At 41.3% G+C, this 24,429-nt stretch overlaps 1 protein-coding gene across 3 annotated transcripts in view; it reads left to right on the top strand.

The window, feature by feature from the left end:
- The first annotated feature begins 1,863 nt into the window (after positions 1-1,863).
- The window catches only part of LOC110829683 (Rho GTPase activating protein at 102A), an 83,239-nt gene continuing 60,673 nt past the window's right edge, over positions 1,864-24,429 (top strand). For 2 of the 3 annotated variants that reach the window (XM_022063672.2, XM_022063671.2), the window contains exon 1: positions 1,873-6,315. In XM_022063672.2, coding sequence (XP_021919364.2) covers positions 4,183-6,315 — 2,133 coding nt within the window. In that variant the 5' untranslated portion in view covers positions 1,873-4,182. Of the gene's footprint in view, positions 6,316-24,429 lie in introns of all 3 variants that reach the window. The other variant, XR_002543037.2, reaches the window with a different exon arrangement.

Below are 24,429 nucleotides of genomic sequence, written 5' to 3'. Positions count from 1 at the left end.
AGGTTAAACATTCATAGAAATATAACTATTACATTATATCGCTTAACGTACATTATTTTAATATGTAGTTTTTAAGACAGAACACGAAAACATAAGAGATTCCATCTTTATAGTTTTCTCTCACGTCTTATTCGATGTTAAACAATGTCTGAGCAACAGATTATTCCCATTTCATATTACGTTTTTTTTTCCTATTAAGTTCATACATCGTCTTTAAATAGCAGAGATTTGAACATAGGTTTGGCACGTACAAGTTGATACAGCGTCTTTAAATTGTGTTTCTAAGTAATCTTTATGTTTTCAAATTGAATAAACCACCGTCTTCTATAACATGAGGTCAGCGTTCAGTCACCATCTTATCGCTAATTCATGACGAAAACGTTGCAACACCAAAGCCCAGACGAGAGAAGACAGCTCATAACTAGCAGCGTAGCGAAGTTGGAAAGCTGTACTGGTGGTGGGGGATCCTTCCGTGACCTGAAGCAGGCAATTTGGAAACTGGACTCCCCAGGCCTTCGGAATAGCCTACCCACTGATGTTTTAATTATAAACTGTTGAGAACCACGTGAGTAAGGCATGCAAGTTGTCAACAGTACCGCTGAATATCACAGTTCTGTCGAAAAATGTTATTTGTAACATATGTAGGCCTATGTTAATACATCGTTAACATATAAAAATCCGAGCATTGTTCTCAAAATATCTGTGAATTTGTACAGCTCTAAAAAATAATCTAAATCAGTCCAAAGATTACTCTTTCAACATGAAGTTTACAAAAGGGTTTGAAATCATTTGTATCAACTTGAAGTTTGTTTATTTGAAGTTGGCTGTCTTCTGGGTTGTTGCGCTGTGTAGTCTGGTCGATGTTTACCAACGTTTCAGAGGTCATACTGCCTCCATCATCAGGGCGATGAGTATGAAGATTTCTGTCTTCTGGGTTGTTGCGCTGTGTAGTCTGGTCGATGTTAACCAACGTTTCAGAGGTCATACTGCCTCCATCATCAGGGCGATGAGTATGAAGATTTCTGTCTCCTGGGTTGTTGCGCTGTGTAGTCTGGTCGATGTTAACCAACGTTTCAGAGGTCATACTGCCTCCATCATCAGGGCGATGAATATGAAGATTTCTGTCTTCTGGGTTGTTGCGCTGTGTAGTCTGGTAGAAGTTTACCGACGTTTCAGAGGTCATACTGCCTCCGTCATCAGGGCGATGAGTATGAAGATTTCTGTCTTCTGGATTGTTGCGCTGTGTAGTCTGGTAGAAGTTTACCGACGTTTCAGAGGTCATACTGCCTCCATCATCAGGGCGATGAGTATGACGTTTTCTGTCTTCTGTGTTGTTGCGCCGTGTAGTCTGGTAAAAGTTTACCGACGTTTCAGAGGTCATACTGCCTCCATCATCAAGGCGATCGCCCTGATGATGGAAGGAACCGTGAAAACCTCAAATCCTTGAACATCTTATAGTTGATACATCGTTGGTAAACAAACGCAGGAATTTATCATCCCGAAGACGATACTCATAACATTTGCGACATGATACAAGGTTGTTAAATAACGTAAATAAATCCTCAGACGATCATCTAAACATGTCAGTTATAGAATCGATCTATGAATTCATAGATCAGTCTGTATCAATGTAACAAGATTCTGGTTACACCTGTAATGGACGACGGGCTCACCTGCCTTTGGCAGGTTTTGTACAACCCTGGCACGGAGTTGCTTGCCAAATAACGTTCACCAGGGATATTTTTATACCACCAAGGGGAGGACAGCGAGAGAGAGAGAGAGAGAGAGAACACGCACAGCGCGTTAACTAACAAACTAACAAACAGTAAGACCGCCCTCCGCCTCCCTATTTCTACCATTCTTGTTTTTCCGGTCAGAATTCGTACAGACGGAAAGACCGAGCGAGCACTGGTCAGCCCCCTCGAGGGCTCGCGTCCGACAGTGAGACTTCAGTTCGGTGGCGGTTTAGCGGATTTCTGTCGTAACTTAGACGTGGATCGTCGAATATCGAAAGTTCCGTTTAGAATTCGCCGATGTTGTGCGTCTATGTTGTTTTGAAAGTGATGTTTACGTTGTGTTCAATATTTCATAGAAATTTGTGCTGAACTTCACTGCGTGGCATGGCAAGCTATTTCACTGAACGCTTCGTGCTTAGAAGAGTTTAAGATTACGTCTGAAGTCTTTTAACGCATTGCGTACTGTAAAACAGTAATAACTGTTCGAACTTTCCTCGATTTTATAAACACGTTTAAATTTAATGAAAATAAAAGTTGAAGAAATGTTTTGTGTGCAGAAGAATTCGCTGAATTTATAAATTTGAAGCTGAATTCTGAAACAGTTCATACTTGATACCACGTGCTGAAGAATGCAGGGAGTGACATAGAATTATCGTCAATTCCGGAGTGTGTTTCGTGCCTTGTAATTTTAGCGTCGATGTGTTCCGAAGGTTTATTTGAAGAAACATTCCATAGCTTAAGAAACATTTAAATTACGCGCACAGTGTCTCATGTTGAAGGTCTTTTCATTCTGTGTCTAGTTACAGCATCTAAAACTTTTAAACGTTGCGTGATTTACAGACAGAAACAATTTTAGACTTATTACATTTGTGGAAGACGCTGTTTAAAGTTTTAATTTAAAAAATTTGAACTAGATGTGAAGGGAATACTGAGAGGGGAGGAGGGTTCTGAAACCGCGAGTTTTGGTTGCCAAGAAAAGACCGCTCGTATTCAAGCACCTGCCAGGATTTTAGAACGATGACAATTTTCAGTATCAAAATAAGCTAGAGAAACTTTTTACGTTTAAATTTTTATAGTACAAATCAACGGTATTATAACACATATTTATGTCTGAGGAAAGTTTTGTAAATTCATCGTATGATTTATTTTTAAATATAACTTCAATAAAATGAAGATAGGAGCTCCAGCGTAGAATAACATTGTGCTTAAAACAGACGACGGCTTGAAGAACTCAGGGAGTGCTGCCAAATAACGAGGAGGCATCCATCGTTAACCGGAGTTGTGAAATTCTGATAAGTAGTGCAGGTTTATGTAACCGCACGGAAGAATACATATATAAAACAAACATGCACAAATTCAACATTTGGTTTTTAGAGTAAATGTTTCGTGTGCTTGAATCAGTCGTTACTATTTTAAATACTACAAGCTTCAGTCTCTTAAAAAATTTGGTGACGTGTTGTTAGACGCCAGAATGTCAAAATACTTGTTGGGATACGCTAGGCGACTAGTTAATCCAGTGACCACCTCGAGGGGTGTAGCTAAACGCCATAATATAACCAAAATTTTATTTAAATCGCTCAGAATTATTAGCGAAGATTAAACAAACTTTTGAGCTAATTTCGTGATATCATTTTGACACGTTCCTTTTCTTTGAGTGTAAAGAACCTAATTTTTGTAAGATAAATATTTAGTGTGATAAGTGAAAATATCCTGTAGATTAAAAAGTTTGGGCATTTGTGTCCGATACAGTCTGTTAAGGATGGGTATGGAATTATAAAAGATAACTGCGGAAAACAGTGGAAACCAAGATCTAATCGTAAATGTTAACGGGAACTCAAAACCAAGATCTAATCGTAAAATATAGTTGTTTAGTTGACAGAGCCGACAGACTAGACAGGCAATTTTAAATATTTTTGAGAAGTACATGTTTCTTATTTGGTGAATTTTTAAAATACCGAGGTCTATTGTGATTGCCTGTTGAAGAAAAGCGGGCAATGAAAATAATCAGTGAAACCGCTCCATCGTAAACCCTGTGCAGGTCGTCATAGAAGCGATAAAGCTCGCAGATTTAGTGTCTGAGTAAGAATCCACAGTCGACGAACTGAGAATGACCTCGTTGAGGCCCTAAAACAAAGTGACAGTAGATTTATCTGCGGCCCCATGTAGGCCAGTCTAGAGGTGCAACTGTGAAGAAAATATTTTATCTGAATTAAAATATGATTAGGAATTTCGTGAAATTATTATAAGATTTTTGTAAAAACTTACGGCAAACGGAATTCAGAAATTGAAAGACAAACTAATATTCACCAGACAGTCTATAACATTGATGACAAATTTCGATTTCGTACTTTGCAAGTTACCCTCCCTATTTTCCTTTAACCTAGCCCTTTTATCTAACCCTAAGCCCTTCCCACTACATACCCCGTGATCCCTAACCTCATTAAAAATGGGTGATCGTCGGAACAAGAAAATTAGGGCATACAGAAGTCCAAAGTCACGTGATAAGGAAGACGCTTTGGAGATTTTAGGTGATATTGAATCGGGAAGAGAGATGGGAAGGTCGAAACAAGTGGCAAATCTTCCCGGGCCTTCAAGAGACTCGAACTCAAGGGATCAGAAAAGAAAGCGGCCGAACCGAGAACGCTGGTTACTGACTCGAAAAACATGGCGCTATATGGCGGATGCAGGCCGACGTCTCATTCCTGAAGGTGCTCAGAACCGACCTGAAGATGTTCCTAAGATAGAGGCATATTTCCAAGAGGTATGTCACCGTGAACCGAAATTTCTGCTATGGAGGAAAAGTTCCTATCCTGGGGCATTGGGATTCAGGTCTCACCATAGGAAGAACCGAAGAAAGGTCGGTGGTAGCTGCAGAGAGAAAGCTAGTTCTGCTGACGAGGCGGATACATCGCAGACATCGGCATCCAGTAGAAGATTCGACCTGCAGAGATTGAAAAATGATTTCCTGTACGGGCCATCGTCATCTGGCTCTGATGCCCACAGACAGAGACAATATTTTGGTTGCGAAAATCCTCTCCTGGAAGTTCCAGAAACAACTGTAACAAGTCCGGACAACGAAGATGAGGAAACAGAAAGAGAATTGATGGAGACGTTATCCAAGTACCTAAACATACGCGAAAAATCTGTCGATACTCTTTCAACAGGCGATGAAGCCATCGATATCGACTATCAGAGACTGGTAGACCAGCTGAGGAAGTATCTGTCGACCAGCAACATACTTGAAGACCGTTCTGACTCACCGAATACAAAGGAAGACAGAATTAAGGAGCGTATACGGGCCACGGCACAGAGGCCGATCTCCCCATCATCTAGAGTCTCCTTCGAGGCTGACACACAAGAGAGGATGACACTGGACACATTCCGACGCTACTACAGCAAATCCACTTGTCGCCAGAAGATCATCACCGACCTACTAACAGATAGGAAGCTTCTTGAGAATCTCTATTTCGGTCTACGGCAGACCAGAAGTTTCAAGGGAAGAACCGGAGGCATTGTGCGTGGTGGCTCTGGGTTTTTGCCCCTGTGGACGTCAGCCGATCAGACAGCATTTGCACTGAGACGCAGGAGGGATATCGACGAAGTATATAAGGGCGATGGACACGATTATGGAGACAGTGCGGGCACAGTGAGTTGGAAGTGTTTGGGAAAGTCTCTGTCGAAGGATCCGAGAGATATATCACCGTTTTCACCCCCACCTCTGATAGAGATTGAAGACAAGTATGAATCAGTAGCAGTCAATAGGGGAACACAGACGAAACCGATTCCTGCAAGTGTCTTAGTGGCTATAGAGGACGAGCTGAAGAAGGCGCGTGCAATTGCAGCTCAAGAGGGGAAGGAGGACACAAATGAGGGCGGCTCGGGGCGACGGAGAAGCAGTGTTGACAACGACGATGTGTCGCCAAGCGTGAGTGACACCATCAAGCGTTATCTGCGGATGGCACGCAAGAAGAGCTTGGACGCCGATAAAGTGGACCGCTTCAAACGCGTAAATTACGACCGCAACCTCAGGAACATTAAGCCGAAAGGCGAGATCACAATGCCGGGTGACGACGACGGGCTAAACAAGGGATGCCAACCTGACGAGAGCTGGATAACTGCTTTGAAAGAGTTGAAGGGTGAGGATATCTCCTCGGACCCTGAAATGTCTCCTGGAGGAGACGACCTGTCAGGCAGTAGGTTCACAAGTTCTAGGAGTAGTTTGGAGGGGGCTGGAATTTCTGATGACGCCATTATTTTGAAACTTCCAGTGCACATGGTTGGGAAACCTAGTCCTCATCATTCCCATTCCAGTATACTCTCCACCGGCCAAAATTTCCTGTCAAATCTCTTGCACGGCTTACAACACCACCAGCAACAACATCAAGGCAGTGAAGAGATTTCCGGTATGACTCAGTCTTCTGCTTCTACAGCTATTCCAGTCGGAGGAGCCATGCAGAAATCAAAATCTTCGTCCAGCGTGGTGCATCATGGGAGTCGAGTTGCCAAGAAGATCTGGAGGGCGCGGTCCAAGAGCCAGAGCCGTGCAACGTCTTCCGCCACCTCCTCGTGGACGCCGCAGGTAAGTGACTTGCACGCTCTGACGTCTTCAGTACATCCCCGTATTCGTGGGAGTGCTCGGCATTTGGCATGTCCAGTTTAAATTAAAATTACTGCAGAACGAATATTTGTGCCAACTGCGGGGTAAGAACGTCGTATTTAGTCTACTTTCTATTCATAAGTAAATAAATTACCATTCTGTCCGTGTGTGTCTGCCCTTTTAACCGATTCACCGACTTTCATATATTTTGTATCAACATTTTGTCAATGCACACTCAACCCTCCACACACGCAGTTTACAGTTTTTAAAGGAGGTAACATATCCCAAACACACACACACGATACTAATATCGCGATTCTGAAATGATTCATTTGATTGCATCACTTTGTCACGCCGTAAGTATGACAAAGATTTATTAATAAACGTGAGACATTTATGTCAGTAATTGAATGGATGAGGTGTTTTATGACATAGGAAAATTTAAAACAAGACTCCAAAAAAATAATAATTACCGGGTATATATAAAATTTTCACGCGTGGTCTTTGGATGTTATTTCTAAATTCCCCTGGACCTCGTTACCAAATTTGTCGAAAACTTTAACAATATTAATTAAGCCTGTACGTTCACCGAACCATCTCATCTAACCTAACCTAACCTAACCTAACCTAACCTAAATTAACCTAACCTAACCTAACCTAACCTAACCTAACCTAAACTCACCTAACCTAACCTAACCTAACCTAACCTAACCTAAATTAACCTAACCTAACCTAACCTAACCTAAACTCACCTAACCTAACCTAACCTAACCTAACCTAAACTCACCTAACCTAACCTAACCTAAACTAACCTAACCTAACCTTACCTAAACTAGAGGTGGGCCCGCCAAATCCGGTAGGTTGCGTCCCATAAGGCGTGTCTGCCAATGTAAGACGGTAATCATGGTTATAAAGGCCATCTTCAAACACGCCGCCGTGAGAATTTCAAATCCTGCAAAGTGCAGACCTCTCCAGTGGGTCAAGGCATGGTCAATGCCAGACAGAATCGCACGTGTGCCCTGTCAGTGGAGTCATCGCTAATGATAGTTTCATCTGTTGCAATTAAAGTGAACGGAAGCGGTTGGTACATGTGTCTAAGTTTGGTGGCGATCCGTTCCAAACGTGTCATTTACATTTGTACAGTTGGCATGCATGGGAGTGGAAGCCGTGGAGGGTCGAACATTTCTGTGTCTTGTGGCGTGCTCTTATTAATTCATCCTAGCTTGTTCTGGAAAGTTCTGATCTTCTGCTCATTGCTTGGTATTTTGTTAACGGTTTCTTCCTCCCAGGATAATGTTTGTTCTACTAATTTGCTTTTAAATGAGGTTATATCTATTTCGAGCACCGTCTACAGCCATCAACTGGTGTTTGTTCCAGCTTTTTATCCAAATATTTGCATTCTTTATCAACCGTTTCCTCTAATAACCAAACATTCTGATCGAAGCTGCTCATCTTTTCGTCTATCTCTTTTTCCGCTGTTTCCGAAATATCCCCCCGTGGAGGCTTCCATTTCAGCTGCTAACGACGACTTTCCGCGGTCAACTTGTTAAAGTAACCCCTGGCTAGCGTTCTTCTCTTCTCTGATGACGTCTCGAACGCCACCGTTATTATCATCCACCACATTGCCTAACATTACTTCCGTGTTGATTACATTACTCACGGTCTGTGGTACGTTCTGTTTTCACCGCTTAATAATATTTTTATATTTACATCCATCTGAAGATGGCTGTCTTCTGGGTTATAGCGCCGTGTACTCTGGTAGAAGTTTACCGACGTTTCAGAGATCCCTGCTGCGTCCATCATCAGGGCTATCAGACTACACGGCGCTGCAACCTGGAAGGCAGCCATCTTAGAACTAACCGCCGTAGAAAACTCAAAGTCTACTTATATCCACCTGTTTTACAGTAGACATTACTTCAATATATACGTAGAAGAGATTCAGGTAGAATCGCAGATGGTGCTTGACAGGCTGACATAAGAAAGATTTCCAGGGATGCTTCCAGGCTTAGCAGCGGCGCTGGGATCGTTGTGTTCACTCCCAGGGGAACTACTTCGAGGGTGATGGATGAATTTAATACCTGAGATAAGTGTACGGGTTTTTATAGGCGCAGTCTTGAAACTTTCTGATCGCACCTCGTACCTCCGCGGTACCGTCGTGATAATGTCGAGGATAGGTCGTCGAACTCTCGTCTGGTTCTGGATGTCGCGGTTGGTTTCGCGGTCTTTGCCGGTGGATTCGCGTGGCGCTGTGCTGTCTCCTGCCGTCCTGGAAGTGCACGCTTCGCGTCGACCATCGTCAGGTCTCGGACGTTTTTGTTGAACGGAACTCGACAGAAGTCGATTACGACCAGGTTGTAGGTGTCATGGCGTGTCTTGTCAGAAAATAATCCACCTTACACAAATACATTGATGGCTACTGATGATAGCGCACAACACATGAGTACACTGGCGTCATTTTCACTAGGAGCATGAACTACCTTGGGAGCGAACTCAGGCCCTCACAGAGAGAATAGTTCCTTTAACTAACTAAAGTGACGCCTCGGGGCTGTTCCTTCAGTGACGTCGCCTTACATTCTTACAAAACAATCAACGTTTACGTTGTCGCCAGATGCCTAGACCGAGTCTGGATTCGAACTGTGACTGCTGGCATCGGAGGCGAGAAGAAATTTTTTTCGAGAAATGCGTCGGAAATTCTAACCTTTATTTTAGAGGCTGTGGAGATGGCGCTCTGTCACTCTGTGGGTAGAGGCGTCTACGCGTATATCACGGTCAGGACCAACGGCGGCGGAGGTCTTGAGGAAGCAGTTAAGAAACTTTGGTTTCCATAGAAACCACAGAATTTCTTGCGTAGCTGAGTGTACTAGTTTGTCAAGAACGACCCCACTTTTTAGAGGTAGGCCGTATTATGTATCTCAGTCTCATGACGATGCTCGCGTAGAAGAGGTTATTCTTAACACAGCCATTTCATAATCATGGCCAACCCGATATTCACTAAACTTAAACCTATGACATTTAGAATAGCAGCACAGAGGAGTCAGCAGTACATCATTTGGAATTGGCTGTTTTAATGGATTTTCTGTGCTTTAAAATTAGAAAGAAATTTGGTGTTATAATAAGAATCAAGCGCGGAACATTGCAATAAACGTTTGTAAAAATAGAAATACGCTGAAACGAAGATAAGGTAAACGCAGTTTAAAATTCCTTGCTTCGAGGTGAAAAGTTTATTCTTAGATAATTTTAATATAAAAGCCACGGTGGTCTAGCGGTTAGAACGCTGGTCTTGTAATCCTGGGGTCTCGGATTCGATTCCCGGCGGTGCCCGAATTTATAACTTGTGTTGGGCAAGGCCGTGGTCTAGGCAACACGGAGTTTTCCTCCGTGGCATCCCAACAATTACTCCATTCACACACAGAAGAAGGCAATGGCAAACCACTTCTGGATCATCTGCCAAGAACGTATATGAACAGGTCCCAGTCCGAGAAAAGGATGGAAGGATCCTGTTCATATGGACCTGTCGTCAGACAGAACACTAAATAATAATAAGACGAGGTGGTCTAGCGGTTAGAACGCTGGCCTTGAAATCCTGGGGGTCTCGGGTTCGATTCCCGGCGGTGCCCGAATTTATAACTTGTGTTGGGCAAGGCCGTGGTCTAGGCAACACGGAGTTTTCCTCCGGGTCTTCCCCGGTTTCTCCGTGGCATCCCAACAATTACTCCATTCACACACAGAAGAAGGCAATGGCAAACCACTTCTGGATCATCTGCCAAGAACGTATATGAACAGGTCCCAGTCCGAGAAAAGAAAAGGATGGAAGGATCCTGTTCATATGGACCTGTCGTCAGACAGAACACTAAATAAATAATATAAATATCTCAATTGTGAACCCTGTCTTTATATAATTATAAATTAATCAATTCGTCTTCTGATGTTGCTTATTTTCTTATACGAACAAGGTTACGATAACCTCGATGTCCTGCTGGGGTGGGAAACAAGATATATAATGTTTATGGCAGGGTACTTTTAAGGTAAATGGGCCAAGAAGGGAAGATTATGTGAAAAAGGGCATATATCCTAAGTATCTTTTGATATTGTCCAGGTCAAACATGTTAAAATAGGGCTGGGTAAGTTGCTCAGATGCGGGACATATGATATGTTTACAAAATTTTGGAGGTTTTTACGTCGTTATGAGGACAATATGAACATCACAAACGTTTAGCGAACAAATAAATATTGAAATGTATATTAGAGACTATGTCAGGCTAAAAACTGTTTATTTGATTTGTTTATCTATCTCTGGTTTTAATTAACGTTGTGTCAGTAGCTCAAATTATATAGCGCAGAATGATTTGATGACTTGAGACGTATATGGAAGGAACATTAGTCTATGTTTTACGAGGTGCGATCAGAAAGTTTTAAGACTGCGCCTATAAAAACCCGTACACTTATCTCAGGTATTAAATTTATCCATCACCCTCGAAGTAGTTCCCCTGGGAGTGAACACACCGATCCCAGCGCCGCTGCCAAGCCTGGAAGCATCCCTGGATATCTTTCTTTGTCAGCCTGTCAAGCACCATCTGCGATTCTGCCTGAATCTCTTCTATCGTCTCAAATCTCCTTCCCTTTAGCTGAATTTTCATTTTTGGGAAGAGGAAGAAGTCACACGGAGCTTAGAAAGGAAGTTGGGGTCGGTTCTTGCAAGATCTTTGAGCTCCTGACAAACGAGAAGTCGATTCTGCTTCTGGTCCTCAGACAGGATGCGTCGCATGTGGAGTTCTTCCTTTAGAATCAGCTGACAGGTCCCATAGCCTATCCCAACAATGTCGCACAAGTCGTTGATGGTACGACGTCGATCTTCGTGAATGGCCTGCCGAATCTTCGTAACATTTTCGGGCGTTGTGCTCGAAGATGGTCGTCCAGAACGCTCGTCATCATCGACAGAGGTTCGGCCATTTGTAAAACGTGAATGCCACACAAAAGTTTGTGCACGACCCATTGCGGACTCCCCAAATGCTTCCTTTAGCATTTCATAGGTTTCCGTAGCCGTTTTGGCGAGTCTTTGGTAAAATTTGATGCACACGCCATTCCGAAATCGTAGGAGGGTCGGTGTAATGCACTACCAAAACGCCCGTAACTAAGAAACAGATGCTAATTCGATGATGCCGGCTGGCACACTGATTCACTATGAATGTAGGCCGCACCCCCTAGCGGCAGAAGCTCGTACCACATCCGGTTCGCCCTCTATTGACACAGTCTTGAAACTTTCTGATCGCACCTCGTATGTTCATTTTTCCACATTTTCAAATGATTTATTAGCTGGATTTATGTGTTTTTGTACTGCTGATGCGACATACTTGTACGTAGTTGTCTCTGTTTATTTGTAGAACATCTTCCTTACTAACATTCAGTAGGGTATCTGTGTTTTCACAAGTGGTAAATTAAATTAAATTTAAGTAAAGTTAAGTTAAGTTAATGTGTCCCTCTACACGACATGTACTCGCTTGGAGGGGGGAGTATGTTAAAAATCCAACACGTAACTCATTTATGAAGTACATTTGTTGTTTTTCTGTTGGGGTAGGTATATGTTAAAATCTGCAGAAACGGCTTTTGAGTAATCCACATATGTAAAGAAATATGTATCTCTTAAATAAATGCCCAATTCTCTTAAATTTTGAACTTTATTGATTATTATAGCAAAACAGTTTCAAGAGAGACTGAAATCTTTTCAACCGAAACGAGTGATCAGACATCGAACATTTACTATTGTAAATGTATTGGTGTTCTGTGAATAAATACAGTTTTTCCTTTGTATATTCTATGAAAATTTTTCTTTCTAATACGGTATTTCTTAAATTTTTAACTTGAAGTCTTCGTCCCGTCACAGAATTTTTGGGGGTTCAAATTTTTATTTTATTATTTTCAGTTCACTTGTGTTCAAACATATTTTTTGTGCAATAACTTATAATTAAATATAAAGTGAAGGTTATTTTAAGTATAAATATATTAAAAAGTCAGAAATCAGAAGACTGGAAATATATTGGGCTATTATAATCACTTAAAAGGCTGTTTCAGTCACTTTCACCTGAAATTATTTTTCCCCTGAGCATTTAAAAGAGACATCATGAAACCAAGTTTCTCACTTTTAGCGTGTATTGTAATTTATATACCTTTGAAATAGGATTTTCTTCACAGTACTTAAAACCACAGAAACATCATGGCAAGTTCTTTTCATTTTCATTCGATATGACGGCCCCTGGGTCTTCTGCATCAGTGGATGACACAGAAACTGGGGCTACTCAGCGTTGTTTATAGTTTCCGGTTCTCCTTTCAACTGAGTGAGCAAAGAATTTCAGTATCAATCTGTCGACATCAGTTCAAAGGTTCCAAATAATAATAGGACGTTCGTCCATAAAATATTAGCAGGTACTTGCCAGAAGTGCGATTTTCCTTAAATATTGCAACTATTTCAGAAACGTCGCCTCCACCATTTACACAGTTTATCCAACCGATAAATCCAGCTTACAGCATTTCAGAATCCTCGTCCATTTGAAAATTATCACGCGACGAATATACACACCAGAAGTCTGCAACAGTCAACAGATGTAGCGTTCTCTCTGTTAATTGAATAAAAGTTTACTTGGATATTATCCATCGTCTAGTAATAAAACGTAAAAAACGTAAAACGACGTTTCGGAGATGGGGCTCTATCTCCGGAGATAGGGATTAGCTCTATCTAGTGGGCCCAACTGAGTAGGAACCTGAAGACGGAGATAGAGCCCCATCTCCGAAACGTCGTTTTACGTTTTTTTACGTTTTATTACTAGACGACGGATAATATCCAAGTAAATTTTTATTCAATTGACTCTTCACCATCGTCAAGAAGTTTTAGATTTGATGTTCTCTCTGTTGTTTTACGTCGGGTAATTTTACAACTTCGATGTATTTCCTTCCCATTTCAGGGACGATTTTCGGGTCAAGAACTCTGACGGCCAGAAATCATGTTCCGAAGTTCTTAACATGCTTCATTATGAGATCCTTGTTTTTGTTGGAAACCAAGAACTTAGCAGACTTCTGAAGGGTGGTATTGGAACGTCTAACAACCCTGGATCAGCTTTGTATACTACAATTACTTCTCAGCGGTTGTCGTTAGAGCTTATGCCCTCTGATTCTGTGTAGATTCCTAACTGTATGTTCTGACCACCTGAAATTCTATAAATTTTCTGTCGACAGTCATAAAGCCTGTTGGTATGTGTAGTAATGAGACGATTTAATAAAATACGAAGTGATATTTTGTGTTATTTCATTCACACGTAGTGGCATTATTATAATAAAATCGACTTTGGGTCTGTGATAAAAGTTATAATTTATTCTTTTGATATATCGAATGAACGCGATAACCACATACCTTAAAATACATAATTAGCTGGAAAAGACAAAATTGATACATTAAGGTCAGCGTACAGCACCTGCACGTAACACAAAATCTGTACCACAAATCTTAATTTCAGAATTTATTACTAAATTACGTAGCTGAAAACAAAAATTATATTAGATTCGCCATTTGGAATTTTAAATAAAGCGTGTGCCATAAGCCCTTTACAGAGCCTCTTATTCTGTTCTCAAGGTTTGATGCTGTTTGTGTGTGATCCAGCCTTGTAAAATTCTAATAGTTTTTCGATTTTTAGAATCACTATACCAGTGGCGGTGTTCCTGAATCAGAATCTTTATCTCTAAAATTATGATAGCCGTATGGGTTTTAGAAATGAAAATTGGTTCAGTGTATATTAATAAGCTTTTGTGTGTTGATAGCGTCCTAAAAACAGCGCATTTTTCGCTATATGTGTCTAAATTATAAAATAGTATCCTCGTAGCAGCGAAAGATCGATTCAACTTGTCGATGTGATGCACCATTGTCTACTGAGACATTAAATTCTATTTTGGGAGATCGTAAACATGGCTCTAAACATTGTTTCAAACACTTTTTGTGTAGGCCACTGAAAAACTACACGCTTGCGACATAGTTTTGAGGTTATGTTTGTAATCCAAACTGAAACGATGATTTACAGGGTCGTTACAAATTACATTGGTTTAAGGTCATGGAATTATTACCTAAGATGATAACGCTAAATGGCTTTGGAGCTGTACTATTTAGCTCATTTTATTGACTGAATAATTTTGCGCACTATTCTTATAATCTTTTTTAAACTGTAAATACATGTAAAACTAACTAGATGGCTTAGCGAACCCGAAGGTTCATCACCGAATTAACCAAAGCCCTCCACCGGACCCTGTCCTGGGCCAACAAAATCCAGTTTCCTTCAACTCCTATCTCCCATAGATCCCGCTGAGATTATCCTCCCATCTACGTCTAGGTCTCCCCAGTGGTCTCTTCCCTTCAGGTTTCCCAACCAATACCCGGTGCACACCTCTTGTCCCATCCATGCGCGCTACATGCCCAGCCTATCTACGAGGGTCGCTCTTTAAGTAATGCCCCACATTTTTTTCCTCAGAACATATTTATTCAAGATGGCTCAAATTTAGTGACAATATAAATCAATGTTTCCTTTACACATACTATTTTTCCACATAGTCCCCATCAACTTGTACGGTTTTACGCCAGCGTGGAACAAGTGCATGCATGCCTTGCCGGTACCAGCTCTTGTCCTGTGCACGTAGCCATGTCCTCACTGCTTGAATCACGCTCTCGTCATCTTCAAATCTTGTTCCGCGGATAGCATCTTTAAGTGGCCCAAAGAGATGGAAGTCGGAGGGTGCCAGATCTGGACTGTAGGGTGGATGGGGTAGCACCGTCCAACCCAATTTGGTGATTTCTTCCCGGGTTCTCAGACTTGTGTGAGGGCGTGCATTGTCGTGCAGGAGCAAAATTTCTGCTGGATGCTTGTGAGGCCGAACTCTTCGAAAACGCTTCTTGAGGGTTTTCAGGGTCCTGATGTACGCGTCTGAATTGATGGTCGCACCTCTTGGCATCACATCCACAAGAATGACCCCATCACTGTCCCAAAAGACAGTCATCATGACTTTTCCGGCGGAGGGAGTTGTCTTGAATTTCTTCTTTCTCGGTGATAGAGGATGATGCCACTCCATTGACTGCCTTTTTGTCTCTGGCTCAAAGTGGTGTATCCAGGTTTCGTCACCTGTAATGATCCGGGACAGAAAGACCTCTCCCTCAGCATCAAAACGCTCCAATAATTCAGAAGAAATCGTTTTCCTTTGAATCCTGTGGTCTGCTGTGAGACTTCGTGGAACCCATCTTGCGCACACCTTCGAATATGCGAGAGCCTGGATAATTGCAATCACACTTCCATTGCTGACTGAAAGCTGTTGGGCCAATTGTCGAGTTGTGATGCGCCGATCCTCACGAATAATGGCATCCGCGCGGTTCAACATGTCTGGAGTGGTGGCTGTGGCAGGACGCCCAGAGCGCGGCAGATCACGGAGCTCGGTTTCTTCACTTCCTGAAGCTTTAACTCTCTTAGCCCAGCGACCAACGGTGCTCCTATCGACTGCACAGCTTCCATACACAGCACACAAACGTTTATGAATGTTCACCACCGTTTCTTTTTCAGCAACAAGGAATTCATTTACAGCTCGTTGCTTGTAACGAGAGTCGTTCACAGACGCCATTTTAACAGTTCACTACAGCTCCGCTATCGGTTGGAATCATTTGAAACTCCGTACACGAACGCGGGAAACATCACATCTCAAGCATGTAAAAGTACACTTTTCTATCTTCATTATTGGCTGAGAAAAAAAAATGTGGGGCATTACTTAATGAGCGACCCTCGTAATTCTTCTCGACTTAATCACCCTGACAATATTGGGGGAGGTTCATCATTATGTAGTTTTCTGCAGATCGATCATCGTCTTCCCTCTTAGGCCCAAATATCCTCCTCAACACCCGATTCTCAAACACCTGCAATCTGTGTTCCTCCCTCTGAGTGAGAGACCATGTTTCTCACCCATACAAAACAACAGACAAGATTAATGCTTTGTATACTTTAATTTTCAGGTTCTTAGAAATCAGACGGGAAGACAAAATATTTTGGACTGAGAAGTAGCAAGCATTTCCGGAATTTAGTCTCCTCCTAACTTCCTCACGAGTGTCATTTTGATTTGTTATTGTTGTTCCCAGATATTTGAACTTTGTAACCCTTTCAAAGGACTTATTAGCCACCCTAAGATAATTTTGCCCGCCTGTCTTCTGATGACGAGATACTAACATGTACCTGCATTAATAGTAACAGAACGTGCCCTTGTGGTAATGATACCTAGATTTGTGTGTAGGCTGCAGTTTTATGTAAAAATGCAATATGATGCCGCGTATAACGAAAATATGGGAAACGTATACCAATCGCCATTTTGATGTTAAAATAGAGCTAGAATTCTTTGATACTAAGCTTATCACGTGCGTCACATTTCCTGCTAAGCCTGTGGAAGGTTCGACGCAGGTTACTGGCTTTAAAATTGTGCCGCGGATAGGTTAATGATGTTTGTCATAATACTGAAATTAAACGCGCGTAACGAGAGTCACCTGTAATGTGTTGTCTGACATATGGAAGATAGTCCTAAACCTATGGAGAACGTTTGTGTTTGACTGAAGGTTCTAACTCCACACATTTAATCGCATACCAAATTTCCTTATCCAGTCGTAATGGCGTATTTTAAAACGAAGTCGAGAATCAGTGGTGACAAAGCATGTTCTTATTTCAGACCATTTCCTAGTAGAAAATTCATCAAACAAATGCTCGCCTATACGGACTTCACTATGTAGGTTTCGGCATGAATCAAAATAAAAGTTGGATGACAAGTCCTGGTGGAGGCCTATTTATTTTATTATTTAGTGTTCTGTCTGACGACAGGTCCATATGAACAGGATCCTTCCATCCTTTTCTCGGACTGGGACCTGTTCATATACGTTCTTGGCAGATGATCCAGAAGTGGTTTGCCATTGCCTTCTTCTGTGTGTGAATGGAGTAATTGTTGGGATGCCACGGAGGAAAACTCCGTGTTGCCTAGACCACGGCCTTGTCCAACACAAGTTATAAATTCTGGCACCACCGGGAATCGAACCCGAGACCCCAGGATTACAAGGCCAGCGTTCTAACCGCTAGACCACCTACAGTACTAAATTTTATCCAAATCCGTTCATGACATGAAACTTACTAAAGATCAGGCGGAAGTACACTCTTTCCAAGTTGTGTGTTTATTGAACGTAGTTAATTAAATGATTGTGAAATATTAAATGAGCGTTTGAAAACAAGGGAGAAAATGTCTACTGAAAATAGAATTTTGATGTGACAATTATATTTGTTGGGTTTTCTGTTGTAGCAGAACTCAACGGTTCACTGGACGTGGTCCTGAACCAGACCTCACGATCTGTGCTACTAAAATGCGTCCTAATATAAATCTTCCATATTCTTGTCGGTATTACTTGCTGGTAATTTTCAAGTACTTTTACCGTCAAAATTCTCTATGCATTTATTACTTTGCCATGTGAACCTCTTTCCTTCAACTGTCTTCAGAATTTTTCGTGACGGGTTCAGAACACCAATTTACATCTTGCGTAATATCTTGAATGTCTTGTTTCTTTCCCGGGAACTTTGTTTTCAAATACTTTTAATTTACGTCTTTACGTCAAAGTAAGTTTTACGTCCGTAGAAAACAAGTGTCAGAATTAGTTATTGTGTGTCCTTACCTTCAGCGTCTTTTCAAGTGGACGAGATGGTATCCTGGTTGGCCCAAAATGAGGTGAGCCTCGAATTACTTGGAACGGGTCAGAAGGTCAGTACTTTGAGGGGAAGCTTATGATTCTTAAAGTCTGATCGTGTGTTTGTACGTCAAGGCTGTGGAATGAACGTGAATCTGGCACCGGTCGCTTGAATGGAATGTTTTTGCCAGTTGGATTTGTCAAACCAATGCCAGAATTAGCCAAGGAGTCTTTTAGAGAGAATTCCATAAGGTATACTAATGTACTTTGAAATTACTTGGCTACTATCCGGGGATTCTTAAGAAAATATTTATCAAATTGACATTTTTGGTAATATTCTGCAGGAACCCCTGACTAAACTATTTATGAAATTTCTATGACACATTTTTTATTTATTTAATTACTCTTAATCAGCTTCATTGATTATAGAGTGTCAAATGTAAAGGATGAATCTTAGTGATGAATTTTTGTTTTCCTGTGGCATGATAAATTACATAATATCCTATGGACGTTTTATTAAAACCCACCAGATAAATATCTGGATAGAATTTTAAAATAGGCCACCACAGTTTTATTTCAAATTCAGACATACTTATTGTTTTAATATCCATCCTGTATCGATTTCATCGTTAAAACATTTGCAATTGTAAATTTTCAAATCCGTGTATTACAATTTTGGGTGGTGTTAACAAAATTTGGGACGAAAGCTGCTAAGGCTTGAAGGGAGGTATTGAGGCCGATACAAGCGTTAACATACCTAATAAGATAAGGTTACTTACTGTGGTAATTTATTCAGCAGTGTTACCAGCTTACTCATGTGTCCAATTGTATCATAAATCCGAAACCTAAGTATTTTATCACATCATCTATTGTGTAATCTCGTGTATCGTATTCATATGATGGTCACATACGTATTATATTTGTTGCGTCTTTTACAATTATTCTAGCCCTAAATCTCATTACAATTTTAAAATTTCCGGTTTATCCAATATTCTGTATAGGTCTAATTTAAGATTCTTGTGTTTTAGCGTAAAGTTCACGTTTTGTTTTCCAAATCTCGCTTCCTCGAAACTCAGTAACTAGCTCCATGGTGCCGGGTTTCTACTTTCTGAAACCCATTTCCGCTAAGTTATTCAAGAAATCGAAGGAGTACCCTGTTTGTTCAGAGCAGCGATGCACCGGATCCTACTCTGAGCCAGCCCGAAATACTCAAACTCAATTTCTTTGAGACACATTTCACATTATTTTTCCAAAAAATCCTTGCAACCGCTTGGCTAGCACTCCGATGACGTATTCGGGAGTCTCAGTTTCAAATCTCTACCTGGAGACCGGCTATAATGAGTGAGATTGATTTCATATCCCTTCCAATTTACTTTTATATTACGAAGCTCTGTAGTCTGAGGTAGTGAGAGCATCGTTAAATGTTAGTGGATAGTTTAACCAATGGGTACAGTCGACAATATATTTTTGTGTGATACATTTTATTCTCTTGTGTCGAATTTACGGTACAGAACTTTGTAGAAAAGGGGTCTGTACGAACATTTTTGATGAAACATACCTGTTTGTTACCTACGCTGTGGTGAGAACAAAATATAAAATCAATTGAAAGTGTGTGTGTCATCAAATTCAGACTTCAAGTTGTTCTTTTTATCTGCTGATGCAGGTAGAAACGTTAAAACTCCATATGACACTTGAATATCATATCGTAGGTCGAATTCCTCTTACTTTTTTCGTAGAATTTCCATTAAAATTCTCGGTCACGACCACTACTACTTCCTACGACAGTCTTTTCAATTTATCCTTAATAGTCAGACTATCATTTGACTCCAAATTACGCAGTTCATATGTAAACTAAGATTTAATATATATATACATCATATCAAAAATGTTAATATTGAGAAGAAAATTTGAGAATTGGAGATTTTCATGGCGGTGATTCCGAAGATGGGTGTCTTCTGGGCTCTAGCGATTCTATTATTGCCCTGAAGACGGAGGCAGTATGACCTATGAAACGTTGGTGAACATCGACCAGACTACACAGCGCAACAACCCAGAAGACAGATATCTTCATACTAAGAATCGCCCTGATGATGGAGGCAGTATGACCTCTGAAACGTTGGTTAACATCGACCAGACTACACAGCGCAACAACCCAGAAGACAGAAATCTTTATCGCCCTGATGACAGAGGCAGTATGACCTCTGAAACGTTGGTGAACATCGACCAGACTACACAGCGCAACAACCCAGAAGACAGATATCTTCATACTAAGAATCGCCCTGATGATGGAGGCAGTATGACCTCTGAAACGTTGGTTAACATCTACCAGACTACACAACGCAACAACCCAGAAGACAGAAATCTTCATACTCTGATGACGGAGGCAGTATGACCTCTGAAACGTTGGTAAACATCTACCAGACTACACAACGCAACAACCCAGAAGACAGAAATCTTCATACTCTGATGACGGAGGCAGTATGACCTCTGAAACGTTGGTAAACATCGACCAGACTACACAGCGCAACAACCCAGAAGACAGATATCTTCATACTAAGAATCGCCCTGATGATGGAGGCAGTATGACCTCTGAAACGTTGGTTAACATCTACCAGACTACACAACGCAACAACCCAGAAGACAGAAATCTTCATACTCTGATGACGGAGGCAGTATGACCTCTGAAACGTTGGTAAACATCGACCAGACTACACAACGCAACAACCCAGAAGACAGAAATCTTCATACTCTGATGACGGAGGCAGTATGACCTCTGAAACGTTGGTAAACATCTACCAGACTACACAACGCAACAACCCAGAAGACAGAAATCTTCATACTCTGATGACGGAGGCAGTATGACCTCTGAAACGTTGGTAAACATCGACCAGACTACACAGCGCAACAACCCAGAAGACAGATATCTTCATACTAAGAATCGCCCTGATGATGGAGGCAGTATGACCTCTGAAACGTTGGTTAACATCTACCAGACTACACAACGCAACAACCCAGAAGACAGAAATCTTCATACTCTGATGACGGAGGCAGTATGACCTCTGAAACGTTGGTAAACATCGACCAGACTACACAGCGCAACAACCCAGAAGACAGAAATCTTTATCGCCCTGATGACAGAGGCAGTATGACCTCTGAAACGTTGGTGAACATCGACCAGACTACACAGCGCAACAACCCAGAAGACAGATATCTTCATACTAAGAATCGCCCTGATGATGGAGGCAGTATGACCTCTGAAACGTTGGTTAACATCTACCAGACTACACAACGCAACAACCCAGAAGACAGAAATCTTCATACTCTGATGACGGAGGCAGTATGACCTCTGAAACGTTGGTAAACATCGACCAGACTACACAACGCAACAACCCAGAAGACAGAAATCTTCATACTCTGATGACGGAGGCAGTATGACCTCTGAAACGTTGGTTAACATCTACCAGACTACACAACGCAACAACCCAGAAGACAGAAATCTTTTTAACTTCATTCAGTTTATAGTTAATGGGACTCTTTAGTTTAAACCTTGTAAGCTGCTGGCTCTTTTGCTAAGAAATTTTAAACAGCTTATATGAATTCTCACTTCTTAGTTCTCCTGTCTTTTTTATAGGCTGCAGAATTTTTATGATTATTTTTAATTCGGATAACCCTTGAAAAATCCTGCAAAAACTGAAGTCTGCTGGACTTGACGTTAATTTTGGTTTATTATAAAAGTTTGTTCATAGATTTTTATACTGTTCTTAAATGTATTTTTAATCTAAGATTGTTTCAGTAACACTTTCCTGCTTTATGAAAGTTTGCAGTATAAAGTATTAATGATTCTTCAAAAGTATTTGAGTTTTCTACACCCACACTTATCCGTGTTTCTTTGTGTTGTTATTCTAAGCTTAATTTTCGTAAACATGGCTTCATTAATCCAAATCTACTGTTATGATTCCATTTACCTATCTTGGTTTTATTACTCTTAGATGTGTTCTCAACGTTAAGTTGGTGTCATCTATTTTTATCTCATCAGTGCCTATGACCCTGCTCGCTCCTTCATAACGTGTCGATTATCGACTATCGTAAATTGCTTCCAAAAACGTAACCAGAAGGCTGCCTCGTGTCCGTTATTTTGTAACGCCCGTCGCGTTTTAAAGTATTAGGGTCTATTTATATAGGAACGTAACGACAACGACACGAGCACGAGAAAAAAATCCTCTTCATTTATATAGGAACGTAAAGATAACGACACGAGCACGACACGAGCCCTTGCCGATTTTTCGGAAAATATTATTTAACGTTTTTCAATGGAACTGTTTAGGAAAAATATCGTTGGAGACGTAAGTTGGGCGAGACTCGTTCGTGGAACGGACGAGCTCCGAGTCAATATAAACAGTTCCATTGAGAAACGTTAAATAATATTTTCTGAAAAATCGGCAAGGGCTCGTGTCGTGCTCGTGTCGTTATCTTTATGTTCCTGTATAAATAGACCTTTATCCGTTGTCCCGTAATGATTTCACTTAGGGTCATTGTGTCTCCACAGAATTGCTTTTTGGTTCAAATGGGCAATGACTCCGTACGTGGATGGTCCACACGCAGCCAACCACAGAAAGCTTTATGTTAGTGAATCCAGTGTTATTTATTTCGCTAGGAAAACTAACATGACTGCTTTAGAGTATAAACATTGTGGATCTCGTGTTAATCGTACAGATGGCACTAGATCTGGGAAGTTTCTTGATTAAAATCTTTATTTTCGCCAGCAGGTGAACTATATATATCTGCAAGCTTTTACGTACTGTTCGTGCTATAACGTTTTTCGTTTCATATCTTATCAGTTTTCTGATAGCGTATTTTACTAAGTTAGACCTAAATTTGGATGTGTTTTCGTTTCATGGAGTTCTTTAACTTAAACTAACACCAAGAAGCTTAAATGTGAAGATTTCTGTCTTCTGTGTTGTTGCGCTGTGTAGTCTGGTCGATGTTAACCAGCGTTTCAGAGGTCATACTGCCTCCATCATCAGAGTATGAAGATGTCTGTCTTCTGGGTTGTTGCGCTGTGTAGTCTGGTCGATGTTTACCAACGTTTCAGAGGTCATACTGCCTCCATCATCAGAGTATGAAGATGTCTGTCTTCTGGGTTGTTGCGCTGTGTAGTCTGGTCGATGTTTACCAACGTTTCAGAGGTCATACTGCCTCCGTCATCAGAGTATGAAGAGTTCTGTCTTCTGGGTTGTTGCGCTGTGTAGTCTGGTCGATGTTTACCAACGTTTCAGAGGTCATACTGCCTCCATCATCAGAGTATGAAGATGTCTGTCTTCTGGGTTGTTGCGCTGTGTAGTCTGGTCGATGTTTACCAACGTTTCAGAGGTCATACTGCCTCCATCATCAGAGTATAAAGATGTCTGTCTTCTGGGTTGTTGCGCTGTGTAGTCTGGTCGATGTTTACCAACGTTTCAGAGGTCATACTGCCTCCATCATCAGAGTATGAAGATGTCTGTCTTCTGGGTTGTTGCGCTGTGTAGTCTGGTCGATGTTTACCAACGTTTCAGAGGTCATACTGCCTCCGTCATCAGAGTATGAAGAGTTCTGTCTTCTGGGTTGTTGCGCTGTGTAGTCTGGTCGATGTTTACCAACGTTTCAGAGGTCATACTGCCTCCATCATCAGAGTATGAAGATGTCTGTCTTCTGGGTTGTTGCGCTGTGTAGTCTGGTCGATGTTTACCAACGTTTCAGAGGTCATACTGCCTCCATCATCAGAGTATGAAGATTTCTGTCTTCTGGGTTGTTGCGCTGTGTAGTCTGGTCGATGTTTACCAATGTTTCAGAGGTCATACTGCCTCCATCATCAGAGTATGAAGATGTCTGTCTTCTAAGTTGTTGCGTTGTGTAGTCAGGTCGATGTTAACCAACGTTTCAGAGGTCATACTGCCTCCATCATCAGGGCGATGAGTATGAAGATTTCTGTCTTCTGGGTTGTTGCGCTGTGTAGTCTGGTCGATGTTAACCAGCGTTTCAGAGGTCATACTGCCTCCGTCATCAGAGTATGAAGATTTCCGTCTTCTGGGTTGTTGCGCCGCGTAGTCTGGTCGATGTTTACCAACGTTTCATATGTCACACTGCCTTCATCATCAGGGTGAGGAGTTATGGAAATGCGTTTCTAAATTTTAAAGTGATCGTAGCAGGTAAGACCGTCCCATCCTTATGCAAACAGGCTGATTTAGTTCAACTATTAAATAAGTGCAGAAGCACACCATAGTCAGGAATTCTAGACTTATTTTCTTAAGTTCCTCCTGGGAAATACAGTATAGTATAAAATGAACGAAGAGATTCATTATTTTTATTAGTAATGTTTCAGGGCCAGAATTCGA

This window comes from Zootermopsis nevadensis, unplaced genomic scaffold (genome assembly GCF_977971745.1).
Source record: "Zootermopsis nevadensis isolate Lab colony 2312 unplaced genomic scaffold, Znev_1.0 Znev_ptg000020l, whole genome shotgun sequence".
Taxonomy (NCBI): Eukaryota; Metazoa; Arthropoda; class Insecta; order Blattodea; family Termopsidae; genus Zootermopsis; species Zootermopsis nevadensis.
This window is presented reverse-complemented; position numbering and strand designations above follow the sequence as displayed.